This window comes from Athene cunicularia (genome assembly GCF_003259725.1).
Source record: "Athene cunicularia isolate RWA chromosome 18 unlocalized genomic scaffold, athCun1 chr18_part1, whole genome shotgun sequence".
Classification (NCBI taxonomy): domain Eukaryota; kingdom Metazoa; phylum Chordata; class Aves; order Strigiformes; family Strigidae; genus Athene; species Athene cunicularia.
This window is the reverse complement of record NW_020799123.1, coordinates 4,040,633-4,059,106: the sequence shown is the minus strand read 5'-3', so window position 1 is coordinate 4,059,106 and position 18,474 is coordinate 4,040,633. Positions and strand designations below refer to the sequence as shown.

The following is an 18,474-nucleotide window of genomic DNA, read 5'->3' as shown; positions in this document are numbered from 1 at the left end:
ACTTTATTAGTAATCATTTAGTGCTGGGAGTGTTTAGGTGGCTATTTATTATTGTGACTGTTTGGATGGATTTATATGAATGCCTTAATTATTAGTTTGGAAACCCAGATTTTTAACTGTTGGGTGCTTTAAGATTATCTTGAAATTTTGACTCTGCTTTGAAACAGTTCAATTCAGGTTGTCTTTTTAATAATTTTTAGTTTTGTTGATTCTGTTTATGTCTAAAGGTGATGATTCTATTCTGGATGGAAATGGACTGCAGTATTGACTTCTACTTCAATTAAATGCAGCCTAAAGTCTTAAAAACAAATTCTGGATGTGAATAATTTAGTATGCCTGCTTTTGGTGTTGAACAGTCAGAGATGTTTTGGTATGGAATTCAGAAGATGAGGAAGTTAGAAAATGTAATTGTGTTTCCTTTGGAAAAGGATAGGCTTTCTCCTTTTTCTCCAAGTTAACAGAAGTTATTTCTTTCAGGTGTCTCCGAGACATGGAGTTGCATCTCCTCTTACAGATTTCCTAGTGTTTTGTATGTGTCAGTTTGATCTGTGAGAAGAACTGAGCTTAGCTCTTCCTTTAGAGATGCATTGTTTTCTCAGGACTTGAAGGCACAATACACAGATTTTGCAAAGACTGAAATTACATGTAATTGTACTTTTGGAGTGCTTTTTTTTTTTTTTTTTTTTTTTTTTTTGTTCTTATAAAGACGTGTTTTAAACCTTGCTTATTTAAAAATCAGTTTTAAAACCAATAGCTAAATCTAGTTTAATTTATAATTAATTTCCTAATAATCCATTGTAATGAAATCAATAAATGGAGCAGCAAATGGAGAAAAGATGAAATTGTGGTCCTTGTTCTTTCATACTGAAATTCACTCATTAGCAGGAAGTCACACAAACTGTCATTTCCAAGCACCGTGTTCCTATGGACGCTTGAATGCCACCCAGTTTTGACGTGCTGGTCCTAATTTCATTGACAGATGTTACGCAGAATGGAGCAGAGGAAGTGGGTACCCTTGTGTGGCTTTCTGACCTTGTAGAACCGGAGTCAGTGCTGTTACTCAGCAGTGACCCGGGATATGGGTCAGAGAGTACCCGTTGCTGGTTACAGATAATGTCAACTTGGGGTGGGGAAGGGTTAATATGCTGCAGGGCAGGGCTGCTGTCTAGAGGGACACTAACAGGAACCTTGTGAAGTTCAGCAAAAACAAATGTGAAGTTCTGTGTCTGGGGTGGGTAAAGTCTGAGAATGACTGACTGGGGAGCAGCTTTGCAGAGGAGGACTCGGGCGTCCTGGGGGAGAGGAGGTCATATGTGTTTCAGCAGTGCACCCTTGTGATGATGGAGGCTGGCCTCGTACTGCACCATAACGGTGTCTGGTTTTGGGCCCCCAGTACAAACAAAACTAATGACAAACTGGAGAGGTGAGGGGAAGGCTGCTGAGATGTGTACAGAACTGGCACATATGGCATATGATGAGAGGCTAAAGAACCTCAATTTCTTCCCCCTGCCCCCCTGAGAAGCCAAAAGGTGGATCTAATTGCAGTTGTCCTGTTTTTAGAAAAGATGGAGCTCACAGTTTGAGGATGAGCAGCGGTAGCAAGTTGCAAATAAGAAATTATACCTGGACAAATGAGAAAAACCTTTCACTGTTAGAGTGGCTAATTACAGGAAGGAATTGCCCAACTCCATGCTTGGAAGGCTTCAGAATTTGGTTAGGCAAGGCCCTGAGCAACCTGGTCTAATTCAGAAGTTACCCCTGTTTTGAGCAGGAGATTGGGCTGGGCTACAGACCTTCAGAGGTCCCTTCCAAACTCAGTTTTGCTGTGATTCTATCTGAATGATGTAAAAAAACCCAAAAAAACAACAACCCAAGCCGCCAATTTTTGCTTGACTTTTAGAATACAATTGAATCAAAAGTGGGACTGGAAATGTGCACTTTAGTATCTTACTGGTGATTTAAGCTTCAAAGTGTGCATATCTTCTATCAGAAGTATAAAGAAATTAATTGACTGTGAGAATAATTTTTACTGGAGTGATGGGGAAACAGCAGTTGGGAGGTGAGTCCTAAGTAGATGGGTAAGAGGAATTAGAAAAGAAATTATTTTCAAATCTCCCTTCCATGGAAGGCAGGCCATATCTAGAATACGGTGATTTCCATGGTGTTTAGTTTGTTCACTGATCAAAATAGGGGAGGAGAAGGAAATACGAATAGCATCATCTTACCAGAGAAAACCTAAGTTGGAAAAGGTCTGTTTACTGGTACAGGTGTTGTTAATTACCTCAGTTTCTCTTTGAGGTGAGCTAGACTATTGCCCATGCTTGTTTAATGTATTTGATGTAAAAAATTGAGAAAAGCCATCTCCCAGATGCTGACTAGGTTCTTTTTTCTGGGTCTTACCTTTTTAATGTAAAAAGTTGAAGCTCTCCTTGGCTCTCAGTAAATCAAGAATTTCAAAACTCTCACCTTGTTATTCTTTTAGATCTGTTTAAAAAATAGGGGCATCCTTAAGTTAACTGGTGTTCAGTGTCATAATCAATGTAAAAGAATTGAACTATACAGTTGTAACTACTGTGACTTAGGGGGTTATTAGTGATGAACCCCTCTAATCTGTTTGAATGTAGAATCTGGAGGTGCTGATAAAAAAGCAGTAGAGTGTCAGCTTCTGTCCCAGTTTCTGTCATGGTTCTTAAAAGACAAATAAAATGGAATAATTCAAAGGATACTGAGACACTAAGTGTCATAGCAGGGTTTATGTACAGGGAGGAAATTGAATTCCTACTTCTGTGTTTTGGCTCCCCAGATGTAGACAGAATAGAATTCCTCATTTTCAGTCAAATGGTATTTTCATATAGGCAGTATTACAAGTGTATAATTAGGTTTTCCCTGCAGTACAGACGAAACTGCTGAGAAGTGAGAAAATATTAGAAATACAGATGTGGCAAAACTAGACTTTCCACATTTTCCCACAAGACACTTATCTGGCCACCCTACAAAGTTGCTAAACTCTTTAGAGGTAGTGCCTGGATCAGCATGTCTCTGTCTTGCTGGGAGCTGTAGAGATAGTAAGAGTTTTCTAGGAAATAGTTTGAAATTATTTGATACTTTTGTCTGTTTTCCGGTAGTCAACCCAGAATGAACTTTTTAAAAAAGAATAATTAGGATCAGGAGTTGCATTTTAGTTGTGTCGCCGCTACTGCAGTTTCCTAGATTGCATGCTGTCCTTTGTGATGCTCTGTAGAAAACACAAGGCAAGTACTCATCATAAACACTACATATACAAATTATTTGTTTGGGTACTGTAAATAGTTGTTTGAAATTCCTAAAATACAACATTGGCACATCAGCTAAACAGTGCTACTTGTTTTCATCACTTAAATACCTAACACACTTTTCATTATATAGCTGTTGAAACATGGATGTTGTGTAAATATTTGTTTTTAGGAATCTTTTGGATCGATCTTGGCTCTGTTTGATTCCCTACTCTGAATGGCATCATCCTATAAAGGAAGAATGATAGAGTTAGTTGTGTAGACGGGGCAAAGAGTGACAGCTTGCAAAACTACTATTTTCTTTCCTCCTTTTTTTTTTTTTTTAAGTGGGTTGTATAGAAGAGTTTCTTCTGTAGCAACCATCCTGTGGTAGCACATCATGAAACTATTGTAAACACTTTAAACAGTGAGTAAAATAAAATTCGGCTTGCAGTAGACTAAATGTTTGATCAGGTCTCTCCCTGTGGGTGTGTTGTGGTTTTTGTTTAGTTCACTGTATAACTAAAGAATATGCCAAAACCAGCTTGATTCTGATCATATTAGAACACATTCCTTACTTTGATTTTTGGAAGTAAATGTAATACATTTGTGTTAATGCAATTTATTCAGAAAATCTGTTGGTTAGTATACACTCTTTATTCTGCTTTTTGGCTGAATTCCAGCTAGAAAAAAACCATACTTCTATTAAAACACTGTTTACAAATATGAACCAATTGACAGATGTGGTCTCCTGATAATACTCAAGTGTTTGCATGTTCTAACCAGATAGTGATTTGTAAGTGTATTGTGTCTTCCTTAATAATGCCATCTTAAGCAAAAAATGTGAAATGTTATAAACTGTAACAGTAACACCTTTAGGTTTTAATATAGTTCCTGACTATAAGTTCCAAGTATGTTTGGCACACTTATAACCTGTGCAGTACCCTTGATTAGTCAAAGCTCATGGTTTTGGGGGTGTTTTTTGTTTTGTTTTGTTTTGTTTTTTTTTTTTTTCCAAACTTGATTGACATTTGAGGGCATCATGCCTCTGCTATACTAATTAGGTAAGACTAAAGCAGAGATTTCAGAGTAAGCTGCCTGTACCTTTTTTCAAAAGATGCCCACAGGGCAGATAATACATGAGGATAGTGCAGTAGTGTGAGAAGGGTGATGTTTCAATATGCATACTTCCATGGAATTTATGAGGAATTATTGAGTATACATTTTACATGTTTCTATATTGCTGGTACTTGTGACTAAGTAGTGAAGATCTGCCTCCTCCCTATCCTTACTCCACCCCAGCACTGTAGGGCTTTGGTTACTGATTATTATGTACTGGATTTTTTTTACTAGGCAGTAAGAAATCCAAGCAGTGAGTGAGCATCTAAAGCTGTCAGATTGTTCCCATGTTTTCCTTAAGTTGAAATAAGTTTGGTCTGAAAAGCATTAAGTTAAATTTGCAGGTATGGAATAACCTCAGAAAAACACAGAACAGGTGACTAAAGTTTAAACCTGTCTCTATGTCAAACAGATGTTATTGTTTGCTTTCTCACAGGGATTTTTATTTAATCTTTAGCAAAAAGGATGCATTTGATTACCCTCTTTGTATACACTTAGAGTAGTGTTTTTATTATTGCTGAGTAACTGAAATATTTAGAAAACATTTTTATTACCAAAAGAGCTGAGACCATTTTTATTGTCACTAAAACAATATACACAAAAAATACTTTCTACTGGAAGAAGCAAAGAAATGAGTTGTTACTAAAGATGCTAAAAAAACCCCAACCCCAACAAACTACCCAACCCAGAAATTGGTCCATTTAACTTTCTTGCTGAAATGTGTGTGCAGTTTTTTGGCATAGATTCTGTTCCTAATTTAGTACATTAAGCATGTTTCAGAAATAGGTCGTCTGTTAAATTCGGACATGGTCCATACTGACGATAAGACTGAGAGAAAAGGAAGGTCATTGTCGATTCTTTCTCTTTTTCCTGATTCTTGGGTGTGTGTTGTAGGAAAAAAGAATCACTGTGGTGCATGTGGCAAGAAATGAAAATCAAATGCTGCCTTTGTTCTATAAACATCCTTAGATTAAATTTCAGAAATAAAAAAACAAAACACATGAGAGTTAGTGTTTTTAAGGCTACTCCACAGCTAAGTGTTCCTTCCAATTCTTACATCACTTTTGTGTTTAATATATTTTTCCAGAGAAATGATCACTTTTGTTTACAGTCTGTATCTTGCATTCATAGCTATGTTTCTTAGGCCTGTTCCACATGCTGTTGTTTCCTTTCTTTATAAAAACTAGCTCTATCTAGAATCACTTTAAAAAAATTAGAAAATTTCTAAGGTTTGTTTCTGGGTATTGTGTCATTGAAAAGTCCTTTCCATCATGTGGAAGAGGTGTGTGAATATAATTGTGGGTTTAGTGCTGACTGTAGTCTAACAGCTTAAGAATGAGGACATAGTAAAGTTATTTTTATAGATGCTTTTGTTGAAACAAAATTAAGTTTCTTGTTTGCTCAGTCTGTTTATTTACTGGGAAGTTATAAATAGCCTGTTCTGTTTAATTGGGTTAACTTCTAAATGCTATATACAGAGATGCAGAAAGGAAAATACTTAAAGGTACATTCATTGTATTTAATTTTCCAAATTTTAAATTTATCGTTAGTCTTTAAATTTTGGCATGCAATCTTTGGTAATATACAAAAATGGGCAATTCATTGAAATTGGCTGTTAAATTCAGCTCTGCAAAAAATATTTGTATGTAGTACTACAACAGCAAAATACTCTCTAAATGATCAGGAATAGGATTGGTATATGTTTGATTTCTCTTAAAATACTAATTAAAAGAAGCTAAATCTTTTAGTTAGACCAGTCTGTGAAACTGGGTAGACCTCAAATTGGCCAATATTTATGCTCCTGAGTAATCTTGATATCAGGAACTGACTTGTTCATTTGCTGAAGCTGTTTGTTGGCATCATAAAATAATAGCCTTTGTCTTCAAAACAGTACTTCTTCTAGGGATAGTTTCAAGATCAAGAAATTTAAAGACAATGCACAGACTGCCCTTGTTACAAAGAATTGCATTTGCTTATATTTCTTTCCAAATTTTAAAATTGCTTATTAGGGGATCTTTTTCTGGTCACATTGATCTTTCTGTATGATCTGTAAAATGAAGATGTTACAGGTAACTACATAAGATACCTTACCCTTTCATTTTCAGATAAGGTTAGGTGATACATGCAAATTAGGCAGAAAATCTTACATTCTGCAACCAAGTAGCTTATATATTTGTTTTTTATTTTTCAGCTGTACTTTCAGGTTTCCCAGTACAAACATCAAGATAACATTCACAGCTCTGTCCAATGAAAAGAGAGAAAAACAGGAGGCCCCGGAGTCCCCAGTGAAGCCTGTGCAACCCCAGATCTCTCCCTTAACAATAAACATTCCAGACAACATGGCTCACTTGATCAGCCCTCTCCCTTCTCCCACAGGAACTATCAGGTATTTAAACCCTGCAGATTGTGTATAGGACAATGTATGGTTACAGACTTGAGACAGCTTTCTAATTAAGTATTTTGCTTTTGTGTAAAAGTTGAGTTGAAGCTCAGCATTACCTGCTTTGGAGAAAATCACCACTCTGCTAACAAGATAGTTGCACAAACAGCCTCGAATATTCAAATTTAATATGCTGAATGTGTAACAGTGTGTTCAGGAGCCTGGCATTCTTTGCACAGCAAAGGAGCATATCTTTTTCTTGCATTCCAGGTGATTTAGATTGCTTTTAACTTTTGCATGGTTATGGCAACACTTTATATAAGTCTAAATTACACAATTTTAAAACATTCTGATGGTCACTGTCCCCCTGAGGTTTACCATCAGAAAAAATGCAGCTTTTGTTATTATTAGTGTGGATAATAGACTGATCTCTTATGCCATGATTACTGACTAGTCATTGCTGGAAGTAAACAGACTTAAGTTTTACTTAAAATGCAGTGAGAGATGCAGAGTTTAGTGTAGGGAAATCTTCGGCAGGGGGGTTAATCTGGGTTTTTTTACTTTCTGTGCTGCTTAGTTTGGTAATTGTAGCCATGGTTGGACTTTTTATTTGCAACAAAACTCAAAAATTAGTAAGCTGTCTTCACAAACTGGTAAAATTAGTTTAGACACAATATTAAAAATTCATAGGAAGTTCAGGAGCAAAAATTTCATTTAAAGGCACTGAAAGTTGTGTTTCAAAGTCACATATGCTTTTGAAAGTTTTTTTCTTCCTCTCACTTTCTGCATCTTGAGTTAAGATTTCTTTGATTTTTAAAAAAATTTAGATCTTGTTAATGAAATTTAAATGTAATGATAATTGACTTCTTTCATGCTTGTCAAGATCTTGATCTCAATATTGTAGTGTTTAATGAGAGCTGTATAAATGGTGTAAGTAAAGAGACCTAGACTTAACTGTGTAACAGTTTTGCTTTCTTATTAAAACTCAGGCAAAATATATCTTGCTCAAGAAATGACAGAGCATCTCATAAATATTTTGGATAATAACCACATATATCATCACAGTCTTTGCCTCACTGTGAATTTTGTAATTGTCTTCAGGGCTTTCATGCACCTGTTGAGTATAGTTTATTAAAAAAAAAAAGACCCTACAGTTTTGAGTCTATTTTCAGAGCAAAGCTTGACAGTTTCTCTTCAAATTATCCTGTTTTGTAGAAGACTTGTAAACTTGCTTTGATTATACCATATGTGTCGCTTTGTCAATATATGCTAAAGTGAGCACAGTAGAGGGATGTTGTCAGTTGGTATGTGAAAACATAGAACAGCATTGACCTATATTTAAAAAAAAAATTAGTTACACATTTTGGCTCTAATCAAGGATTTTTCTGTACAACATTTAAAAAATGCAATCTTCCTTGTATAGTATATCTGTAGTAGCAAATTGTTGGTGGATTTCTTGTGATGGGAAACTCGAATATTTTTATATATTACCCAATCTACAATGCCTGCCTTGTTCTGTACATAAAAAGGGAGGTAGCAAAAAAGAGGCCAGACAGACAAATAAAACTTGACAGTTAAAAATTTGTTAAAGCTTTATTGTATAAATTTAAACATACGTTCTCTGGCTTTATCTGTTACTTGATGTTTTGAACCGTAGATTCAAGTTAGGTTAGAGCTTGTCTTTGAAGATAAGGCTGGTTCTGGAGGCACAGCAGGCTTTGTCATTCTAGTTTTTTAACTTTTTTGAAATTTTTGAGGGCTGTGTTGAATTACAGTATGAATGGCTGAGAAGTATGTGTCCTTGTAGAGAACTGCCAGAATTTTTTTGGGGGAAGGGGACAGACATCACCCAATGACTGTCTCCTGTTGGCTAAATGGAAACTGTAGAAGACAACTGGATTTGCGCAGCTGTGGTTCTGTGGACTGTGCAAGACGGGGACAACTGTTAAAAAGATGTTACAGTGGAATTACACAATTTTATCTTGTTTTCTGTGACAGATAGCAAAACATGAGGTATCAAGAGACACTTCTTTCATTTGCTTGGCACTATCTTTTGCTTTGTAACAGTGTATCTGCTCTGTTGGCCTAACAGTGTGTTAAATTAGATGGGTTGGTGCTGATACATCCCATTTATAGATAGGTTTATGATTTTTATACATGCATATGCGTGTGTACGTATTTGCACATACTTGTAAACACTTAAAATAATGTTGGCTTAGATTTAAATGAGAATCAAAACTTTTTTTTCCTCACTGCTTGCTATATTTTCTCAAATATGCGAAAATACTGCACAGGAGAGATGATCTTTTTTGAGCAGACTGAATACAAGCATATGGCAGAAATTTCATGCAAGATGTGTTTCTTGTTTCAAGCGAGTGTCTTAAAATTTGTGGTTCCTTATGCAGTTAAAGTGGACTTTTCTGTTGGCAAATCTTAACACAAACACAGAGAAAAACCTAATAAATCAGTTAATCCTTTTGAGGAGGAGAGCCTGAGCTTCATTTGACAGGTTTCTTCCTGCCGTGTTTTTAATTCCCATGGATGAGTTAGAAAGGCTTGGAAGATGGGGTTTATCATGGAAATACTGACAGACCCTTAACTCTAGTCTAGAAGCTCTTGTAGTGGGCTTTTCTGCAGTAAGAGCTTTTTGATTAGACACAATGTGGTGATATACTGTATAACAAAATAGTAGGATCTTCTTTTTATGCTCTACAGTGCTGCAAATTCCTGCCCATCTAGCCCCCGTGGTGCAGGCTCTTCAGGGTACAAAATGAGTCGTGTAATACCATCTGACCTACATTTAATGGCTGACAATTCACAGTCAGAAAATGACAAGGAGGCATCGGGTGGAGATAGCCCAAAGGTAAACATTGTTTGAAATCAATCCCATAAATTACATTATAAGTGAATGTAAGGCTTCTGAAATTTTGTTTGCTAATGTGCATTAAGTCATAATTTAACATTACAGACTTTAAAAACAGTTTGTAGGGTTTTGTGATTAGATTTATTTATGTATTTATTGGAGTTATTTACTTAGCTCTCTTCCCTTTGGGGGAGGGTCTGTGTGTATTTTCAGTTATATATCTGTTTACAGGCTACTGAAAATTCTTTACTATTGTGTGTTTCCCCTAATTTTTAATGTTATCTTAAAATCTGCTAATCAGAAGAGCAAAATTTGTCTTAGTTTCTTTTCTGGCTCAAGATTTTGGTTGTCCAAAAGTGCCTTAAATCAAGGTAATTGTATTTTGTATTTTTTGATGTAGAAAGAGGCGGGTGTATCTTTGAAGTTTATTGATGCAGACTTTTCTTTCTCTTGTACAGGACGACTCTAAACCACCTTACTCCTATGCACAGTTAATAGTACAAGCAATTACAATGGCACCTGATAAGCAGCTTACACTAAATGGAATTTATACGCACATAACTAAAAATTATCCATACTACAGGACAGCGGACAAGGGCTGGCAGGTAAATTTGATTTCTGGACTGTCTTTTTTAGTTGTGAGTAATACTGGCAGCGGTAGATGGTCATAAGAAGTCAATTGGTGAGCGTAACAGCCCTTCTTAAATAGCATTTGTCAAATGAGTGTGTTTGTCTTTTTCCTGATTGTAAGCTCTCCAACAAAGCAGGCAATTTACATTATTCTGTATTGGAAACATTGCTTTATTCATGGAATGGTATTCCCTAAATGTCTAGAAGGGATAGATTCAGACTTTCAGGGAAGAAAAGTACAATTGGCACTATGGATTTAAATATCCATATGCTATCTGGAAATGTAGTTGTGCTCTGTAACTTATAACTGTGTAAACATCCATATTGTTATCTTGAGATAAAATTAAGATATTAAATGTTACAAGTTCAGTTTTACTTGAAAATGCTGATCTTTATCATGCAATAGGTGAAGGAACAAGCGTGTGTTATCTGTTGTTATCTTGCACTGTTATGTGCCCTTTTTTATTCGTGAACTTAATCATTTCTGTATGGAGTTAGACCAAATCCTTTAATTCTGTAGAATTAATTTCTGCTTTCCTTTCATTTTTAAAGAGACCAACCTCAGCATTTGCCAGGATGACTAACTGATCATGAATCAGTCTGGCATAGTCTTTCCAGACACACATAAAGGTTCAGTGCCTTTGCTGCTGTTTTTAGTTTCAGCAAGGGACAGAAGAGCACAATTAGCAGGACTGGCCAGTTTGCCAGTATAACATTCGGACTGTACTGTTGATCATGGAGTATCAGTTACACTGTGTTGCTGCTTAGTACAGTCATGAGCTGTGGCAGAGGCATGCTCTGAAGTTATTTTCAGGGAAGTAAAATTTGGAGAGGCTGGGGCAGGGGAAAAGTGAGGAAGTGTTAAGACTCTACTTGTTGTAGAAGACTAAAGAATACGTGCCTCCTCAGTAGAGGACTAGATTTTAAAATATTAATCACATGGTTATTTGTCATAGGGCCTATATGAGAATTGGATTACTCTTAGAGGAATTCCAAGGTTAGTGGGGAATGTAGCTGTTCCAAGCTTTTTGCTGCTGATGGTTTGGCTAGTAAAGGCCTTAGCTGTTGTTGTGACTAGGAAGTCTCTTTTGTTTCCCTTTTACACATAAGCAGTGCAGAATCCTGGCTGCAGTCATACTAACAAATCTGTTTCAGCAACAAGATTCTGTTTATAAAATGTTGGTGTGCTTTTTGCTCCCTATTCTGAAATACCTTGAATATCTGTGTGTATAATGCTTCTTTATGTAAAGCATCATGGAGCCAAACATGCACAGACATTGAAATGCACGGTTAAAGAATTCTGCCTTTAGCACAGTGTATGTATTTAGATATATAATACTTGACAAAACCAAGGTGCAGACATATAGTAAGTGCTGGAATAATTAATTGGCACCTATTCATAAGAACAATTGGAGAAGCTGAAAATCAGATGCTGTTTGGTCACTAGTCATGTAAAGCACTGCTGTAACACTAACAGGTGTACCTCAGGTCTGAAGAGCTCTGCTAGTTTTTATTCATCAAATGTTAGATTACAGTTAGGGTGAGTTATGATAGATGTTTTAAGTAATATTTGAGGCTATGTATGTGCATGTTATCCAAAACAGGGGACATACATGTGTATAGCATCTAAATCCTATAGTTTAACAAACAGTATTGAGGTATTTATATCCTTTATTATATAAAGGTCTCATTTTGGTAAACACTTGAAGACTCCTCTTTGTGAATTTGTTTAGCAGGTACTCTTGGATCTACTCTTTTATTCTAGCATATGGAGAAATAAATACAATTTATAAACATGTTCTTGGCATCTTTCTAGTTCTGTTTCAGTTTTTGGCAGGGAAAACCATTTCTGGTTTCATCAGTTTGCATTTAAGAAACCATACATGGTTATCATTGCTTTAAGTTTTTCGAACTTGCCATCAGGGTCATGAACTGAGACATTTGAGCAAGACCTGCTTTTGATTTTGAAAATTTTTAAGAGCTTTTTTAACGTAAAGCTTTTTCTCCTTTTTCCCTCTGTTCCCCCACAAGTATTTCAGTATGTGTGCTTATCATTATTTTCTTCTTGTTCAGTGTTAATATTTAGAGATACTTTGGGGTTTTCTATCTTTAAAAAAAATGATGTGTATAAAACCAAGCATAGATACAGCCACTTCAGGGCGTTAGCAGTTTTCTCAGTCTCTCCGATTGAAGAGTTGTTTGTGTTACAGCAAAGTGAGGATAAAGTAATATGCAAACTAGAGTGCAGTAATGAAGATCTCGCTGAAGAGCTGTTTTAGGACCTGCTGCCATTTGTTGTTTTTCTAGACGCACTAAATCCTTGGCTCCTTTGTTGAGACAGACTGGACTGTGGGTGAACTCCCAACAATCTAGCTGCATTTGGAACTTGTGTGATTTAACCTTTTCTTTCTGTGTTGTGGAACAGTAACAAGGTTATCATACAAGATCAGAATCAGTATTTGCTGTATTTCACTGGCCCTCCTAGAATGAACTGATATTTTCTTTGACACCTGGGGAAGGGTGGCGTATGAAGACTGGTTTTGTTGGTTTTTTTTTTCCCCACTGCGTTATGCGCAAGTATTTGTAGTGTTCTAACAGTTGTTGCAATCACCATGTTTCTCATTAGAGAATTAAATGGGATTCCTGTTATTGCTGCGTTAGCGTACTGGTTTTTTAATTGTTGGGAAAGAGTTGAAAAATGCAAGAGTCCTTTCAGGTTTATGGCACTGCCTTTGTAGTGCTCTGAGTTCTGTTGAATTAAGGAATTAGAGCTGAACCCCGAGTCTCCTATAGTACGAACTGCTGCAGTAGGCCACATTCTGACTTGGAAAAGTTATATGAATTCTACATATTTTTTTATGTTCCATAGAATTCAATACGTCACAATCTCTCTCTGAATCGTTATTTCATCAAAGTACCACGTTCCCAGGAAGAACCAGGCAAAGGCTCATTCTGGAGGATAGACCCTGCCTCTGAAAGCAAATTAATAGAGCAGGCTTTTAGGAAAAGGCGGCCTAGGGGAGTACCTTGCTTTAGAACCCCTCTGGGACCACTCTCTTCTAGGTAAGGAAAAACAGATGAACAAAAAGACTATGGCTGTTGTTTAATCTTCAGGCTGATACAGACTTGATAGTTTTGGATACAGTCACAAGTTTAGTAATTTAATTTCATCCAGACTCAGTATTTGAATTCTGTGTGATTTGCTAGGAGGCTGCCCCATACACTAGGCTTGTTTTTATTGCTTGTTTTTAGCATTAAAAAACTGACTCGGTTTGCATAACTAACTGTCAGATTGTTAATGTAAGCAAGCCTTGCTGTACCTTTGGGGTTTTTTTCTTTTTACAGATTTATAATTTTAATTTCTAACTGCCATCTACTGCATTTAAAAACTATTTGCAAAGAAAATTATCAAATACCAAGTAGTATTTTATTGAACTTAGAGATGACAATTATATATTTAGTTTGATAACATTCAAGCAGAATTCATGCTGGGGAAATACATGAGTTTAAATTATTCTCTCTGTAAAGTTACAGCCTTTCTGCTGGTGCAGATCTTTTATTACTTGCCCTGTAGACTGAAATTTGCTCACCATTCTTCTCCACCAGAAGAAATGTTCACGTTTCACAGATTTAGAGAGTCTCCCTAAGAAGGCATCCAGCCACTTCTTCTCCATTAACTATACCTGAAGTTTGCTTTTAAATTCTGTCTCTGTTTAACAGAAGCTTTATAAAAGATCATCAGAACTGCTTTGGGTTGTAACTGTACTTGCCAGAAGGCAGAGGTGCCCTCCTGTGGGCAGTGTGTGTTATGGTCTCTTTAGAGGAAGGTCACTGTCTTTCACCGTTCAGAAGTTAAAACACATCAGCTGCTGCTTTCATTTTTAAATACAGAAGTGCCCCAGCTTCTCCTAATCACTCTGGAGTGTTGTCTGCGCACTCCAGTGGAGTCCAGACCCCCGAGAGTCTGTCCAGGGAAGGATCTCCAGTCCCAATGGAACCTGAGCCTAGTGCTATCCAGCCAAAACTAGCGGTAATACAAGAAGCGCGATTTGCACAGAGTGCCCCAGGTGAGGAATCCTGAAATAAGCCTTTGGGGGTTGGAGGTGGGAGAGGGCTAACATATAAATATCACCAAGACTTCACTTGTACACCAAAAAAAAGGGGAAATACTTAACCTCTTAACATTTACAGCAAATCTTTGATAAACATGCCAGGGAAATTCTGGTTGCATACATACAGACTGTTCTCTCTGTGCTCTTCAGCACCCTTGATCACTTTGTTACCAAGCAGAGGTTGTGCTTCTGTCCTGTATAGGACCGTACTGTCTTACAGCAGTTGTCACTTCCTTTCAGAATGTATTCTTTTCTGGTTTAGAAAAAACCCAAACCCACAACCTTTATGTTACATGGGTTACAGAAATAAGCAAATGTCTCACATCTGTAGTTATGTCATCCTTTCAAAGGTGGGGATAAAAAGGATTGAAAAAGATAGAGAATGAGGATAAATTTGTGTGATAAGAAATTTCCTATTAAAAAAAAAAAAAAAAGATCATAAGACATGATGGAATAAGGATGTACTTGTTTCATTACCTTGGTTTATATACTTTTGCCATCCATTTTCTTGGTGATATTCTGGTACTACAGAAGTGCTGGTGACTGTTCCGTGGTGAAGGCAGACATGATCTGAAGCAGGGACACCAGGCTTTCCCCAGCCTTTGAAGCTGAGAGCTTTGCCTGTGCAGACCTGCTCCACACAATACCTGAAACACATATATGTTCCCATTGATGGAAGGGGATAGTTTTACTAAATGAGTGTTAAACATAGTTTTGGTAGTACAGCTGCCTTTGGGGAGAGGTAGGGGAGCTTTTGCCCAAATGGTGTTTGGGTCTTTGCTAATACAGCACTTACCTTGAATACGTGGCTTGGAATAGCCATGTGCCATAATCTTCATTGTCCGGTTTTAGCTTTTGGATCATTCAGGCATTAGTGAAGGAGGTTGTTAATCTTCTGAGGCTTTAGTGTAAGTTTAAAAGAGTGACTGGCTTAAAAGAAATAATTAAAATTGTCAGCCTGATTTTTATCTCTTTCTTGGTAGGATCACCTCTATCTAGCCAACCAGTTTTAATTACTGTACAACGGCAGCTACCACAAACTATTAAACCCGTCACCTACACTGTTGCAACTCCTGTGACAACATCGACATCCCAGCAGCCTGTAGTTCAGACAGTTCATGTTGTCCACCAGATACCAGCTGTGTCTGTCACAAACGTGACTGGATTAGCACCAGCAAACACTTACACTGTAGCTGGACAGGCAGTAGTCACGCAAGCTGCGATGGTAACCCAGCCCAAGGTGGAACCTCAAGAGAACGGAGACCACAAGGAAGTAAAAGGTGAGAACCTGTGGGGTTCTTTGGTTTGCTTTGTTAATTTGTTAGCTCTTTATACAGAAGGATCATTATTTGAAACTTACTTCCAGGGGAACACTTGAAATGTTTGGCTAAAACTGGGGATTTTGCACCATAATGTCTGAGATATGTTGGAGTGAGTAATAAAACTTTTTCATTGAGGGTTGATTGAGTTAAAAGAAATGGATCTTTAACACTTTCTTATTTTTAACAATATTTTATTTTCTGTTTTTCAGTTAAAGTGGAGCCTATACCTGCTATTAGTCATGCTGCAATAGGAGCTGCTAGTCGTATAATTCAGACATCTCAGACCACACCCTTACAGACAGTTACTATAGTGCAACAGGCACCTCTAGGTCAACACCAGCTACCAATAAAAACTGTAACGCAGAACGGAACGCACATAGTACCTATCACCACTGCGATACAAGGACAGGGCAACGCTGGTACGTACTGGGTTAAAATGTTCTGTTGCTTTGTATGTGTTAAAACCTCAGTGTGACCAGTGTAGAATTTTTGAATTCTGTTTTCATGCCTGTCTTTCTTACACTGAAAACTAAATTCTGCAAAAAATTGTTCCCTCCCTGTTGGTAAGAACCAGTGTTTCTCCTCATTGATGATTACCTGAACAGCTATTTATTCTCTTTGTGGTCATTATAGGGATGTACTTAGTGGTGACAACCCGTCCTCTCTCCTCATTAAACCCAGGATATAAACAAGTTTTAAAAGAAGTTCCTGTAAAACAGTGCCATTAATATGGTAACTGCTCCCCTGATGATTTGTCAAGATCCAACCAACAGGAAAACAAGACAGAACTTGCTTGTGGGTTGGCTTTTTGAACTGTTACTTTTATTCTGTTTTTATTGAACCTGTACTAAAAATGACAAAAATTCTGTAAGATTTTGAGATGATTCTTGTCTGAATACCATCTTTCCCCTCTCAGACTTGGCAGTACTTTGTCATAATTTTCATACACTCATGTTTGTTCACAGAACATTGTTCTGGTTTGCTTTGCAGGTGCACACAGCTTGTTCTAACAGTTTCACTTTGAGATGTTACCTGATACTGAATAAGCTCTTTTGTCATAAAAAAGGCTTACAGAAATAGTTTTAGGCGGCCTTATATCAATTTATTACCTGTATTTTTGCTCTAAGTCTTTCTGATTAAGTGAAATACCTACTTTCTCTTCTGCTCTTCTTCCATCGCTGACATTTATAGGTCAGTGTTTTGTCTGGTTCCACTTAATTTCCAGCTTAAGTAAAGCAAAAGCAATCTCTGTCAGACTTTATGTGCACTTTTGTTGCCAGAAGGGATATATGAATTGAACTGAGAGTCATGAAATACACTGAAAAGTTATTTTTTTAAAGTAAGAAATAATTCTTTCTGTCTCTTTCCTGGACTCTGAAAACCCAACTGATTTCAACATGTTTTCCTTGGTAGGGAAGCCTCATGGCTACTGGGTGTGTTTAAGGAATGTGCCTGAATGTAGGAGTAGAATTGGGGTGCTTCTCACTATTTCACTGTGTCTTGTTAGGGGTGTGCTTGCAGTGACGGGAGTTTTCACTTTGAGATTCCTGGGCTTAAATACCACATGAGATGTTCACATTTTGAACAGCAAGTGAGGTGTGTTCCAGGTGCTGGTCTCTGTTACAGTAACTCCTAAACCAGCAACACACCAGGTAATTCCCAGGCAAAGCATCTAAATGGGGGGACCAGGCCTACAGAAACACAGATTTGTTTGTATGTGTCTACAAAGACGTGTTGACACTCATACATCTGCACATGTCTGTGTTCACGTGCATACATCTGTATTTGCACACACATTTGTTATGTGTGTTTGTTTATCTCTGCCTTTGGAGAAAGATCTGTGCAATCTGAAAGCTAAGAAGTCCAGCGCAACTACTGTTTCTTCTGACATTTTTTGTTTGTAGATAGAAGGTGCTTTCAGATCTTACTCTCAGCAAAACACTTTGGCAGCGCTTTTTACTACCCGTCAGTTTAACTGAAAGCTGTGAAGTCCAAAATAAATTCAGGTCTCTTATTGCAGACTAAAATGATGTAACTAGATGTTCTTTATTTTGACTTTCAGTGTAGATTTCAAACATCAGTGTTCTTTTGTGTATTTCATACTTCTGTGTATCAGCTGTGGCTGCAGCCAGCAAGTCTCTTTATATTAAACACACCTCGGAGTGAATAATGCAGCAATAGTCTTAATGTGTGTTTGAAGATGAGGGGTAAACTTCTTGGTTTTGTTTAAGTAACAGTAAATTTGCAGTAAGGTGTTTTATTCAGATGTAACTATCTCTGTGGCATCTATTAAGCAATTTTAGAAGGAATAGCTTTTCTAATAGAAAATGAATGAACATTGAGATACAAGAACAAATTATTTTCTGAAGTATTTGTTCTACCAGTAAATACTAAGTACAAACCAGTTTGGTTCCATGCAGAGGTGATAGATATCCCAGGTATTCTCTAGGATAGCTTACTAAAAAAAAAAAAAAAAAGAAAAAAAAAAAAAAGTAACAACTTTAGCAAATAAGAGTTCCTTATGGACCTCATGTTTAAGCTCCACTAGCAGGGAATGCTGTAATAATGACACCAAAGTGCTGGTGCTGAATAAAAGGAGCTTGGGGGAGGGGGTAAGCAGGTGGTTTGATAATGCTTAGATAAATTTTTATGAAATTCAATGAATAAGTAAATATATAATTAGTATTTTGCATTAGTAGCAAAGACATTTGACTAGTTGATAATAAAGTCAGGGCTGCTATTGTGAAACAGGTTGTTCACAGCAAGTAGAGGGAAGGAACTTTTGGATGTCGTGGAA

At 36.9% G+C, this 18,474-nt stretch overlaps 1 protein-coding gene across 1 annotated transcript in view; it reads left to right on the top strand.

The window, feature by feature from the left end:
- The window catches only part of FOXK2 (forkhead box K2), a 68,854-nt gene that overhangs the window by 47,451 nt on the left and 2,929 nt on the right, over positions 1-18,474 (top strand). Inside the window, exons 4-10 of the mRNA XM_026861231.1 lie at positions 6,562-6,756; positions 9,466-9,613; positions 10,072-10,218; positions 13,113-13,306; positions 14,135-14,310; positions 15,339-15,635; positions 15,887-16,096. Coding sequence (XP_026717032.1) covers positions 6,562-6,756; positions 9,466-9,613; positions 10,072-10,218; positions 13,113-13,306; positions 14,135-14,310; positions 15,339-15,635; positions 15,887-16,096 — 1,367 coding nt within the window. The remainder of the gene's footprint in view (positions 1-6,561; positions 6,757-9,465; positions 9,614-10,071; positions 10,219-13,112; positions 13,307-14,134; positions 14,311-15,338; positions 15,636-15,886; positions 16,097-18,474) is intronic.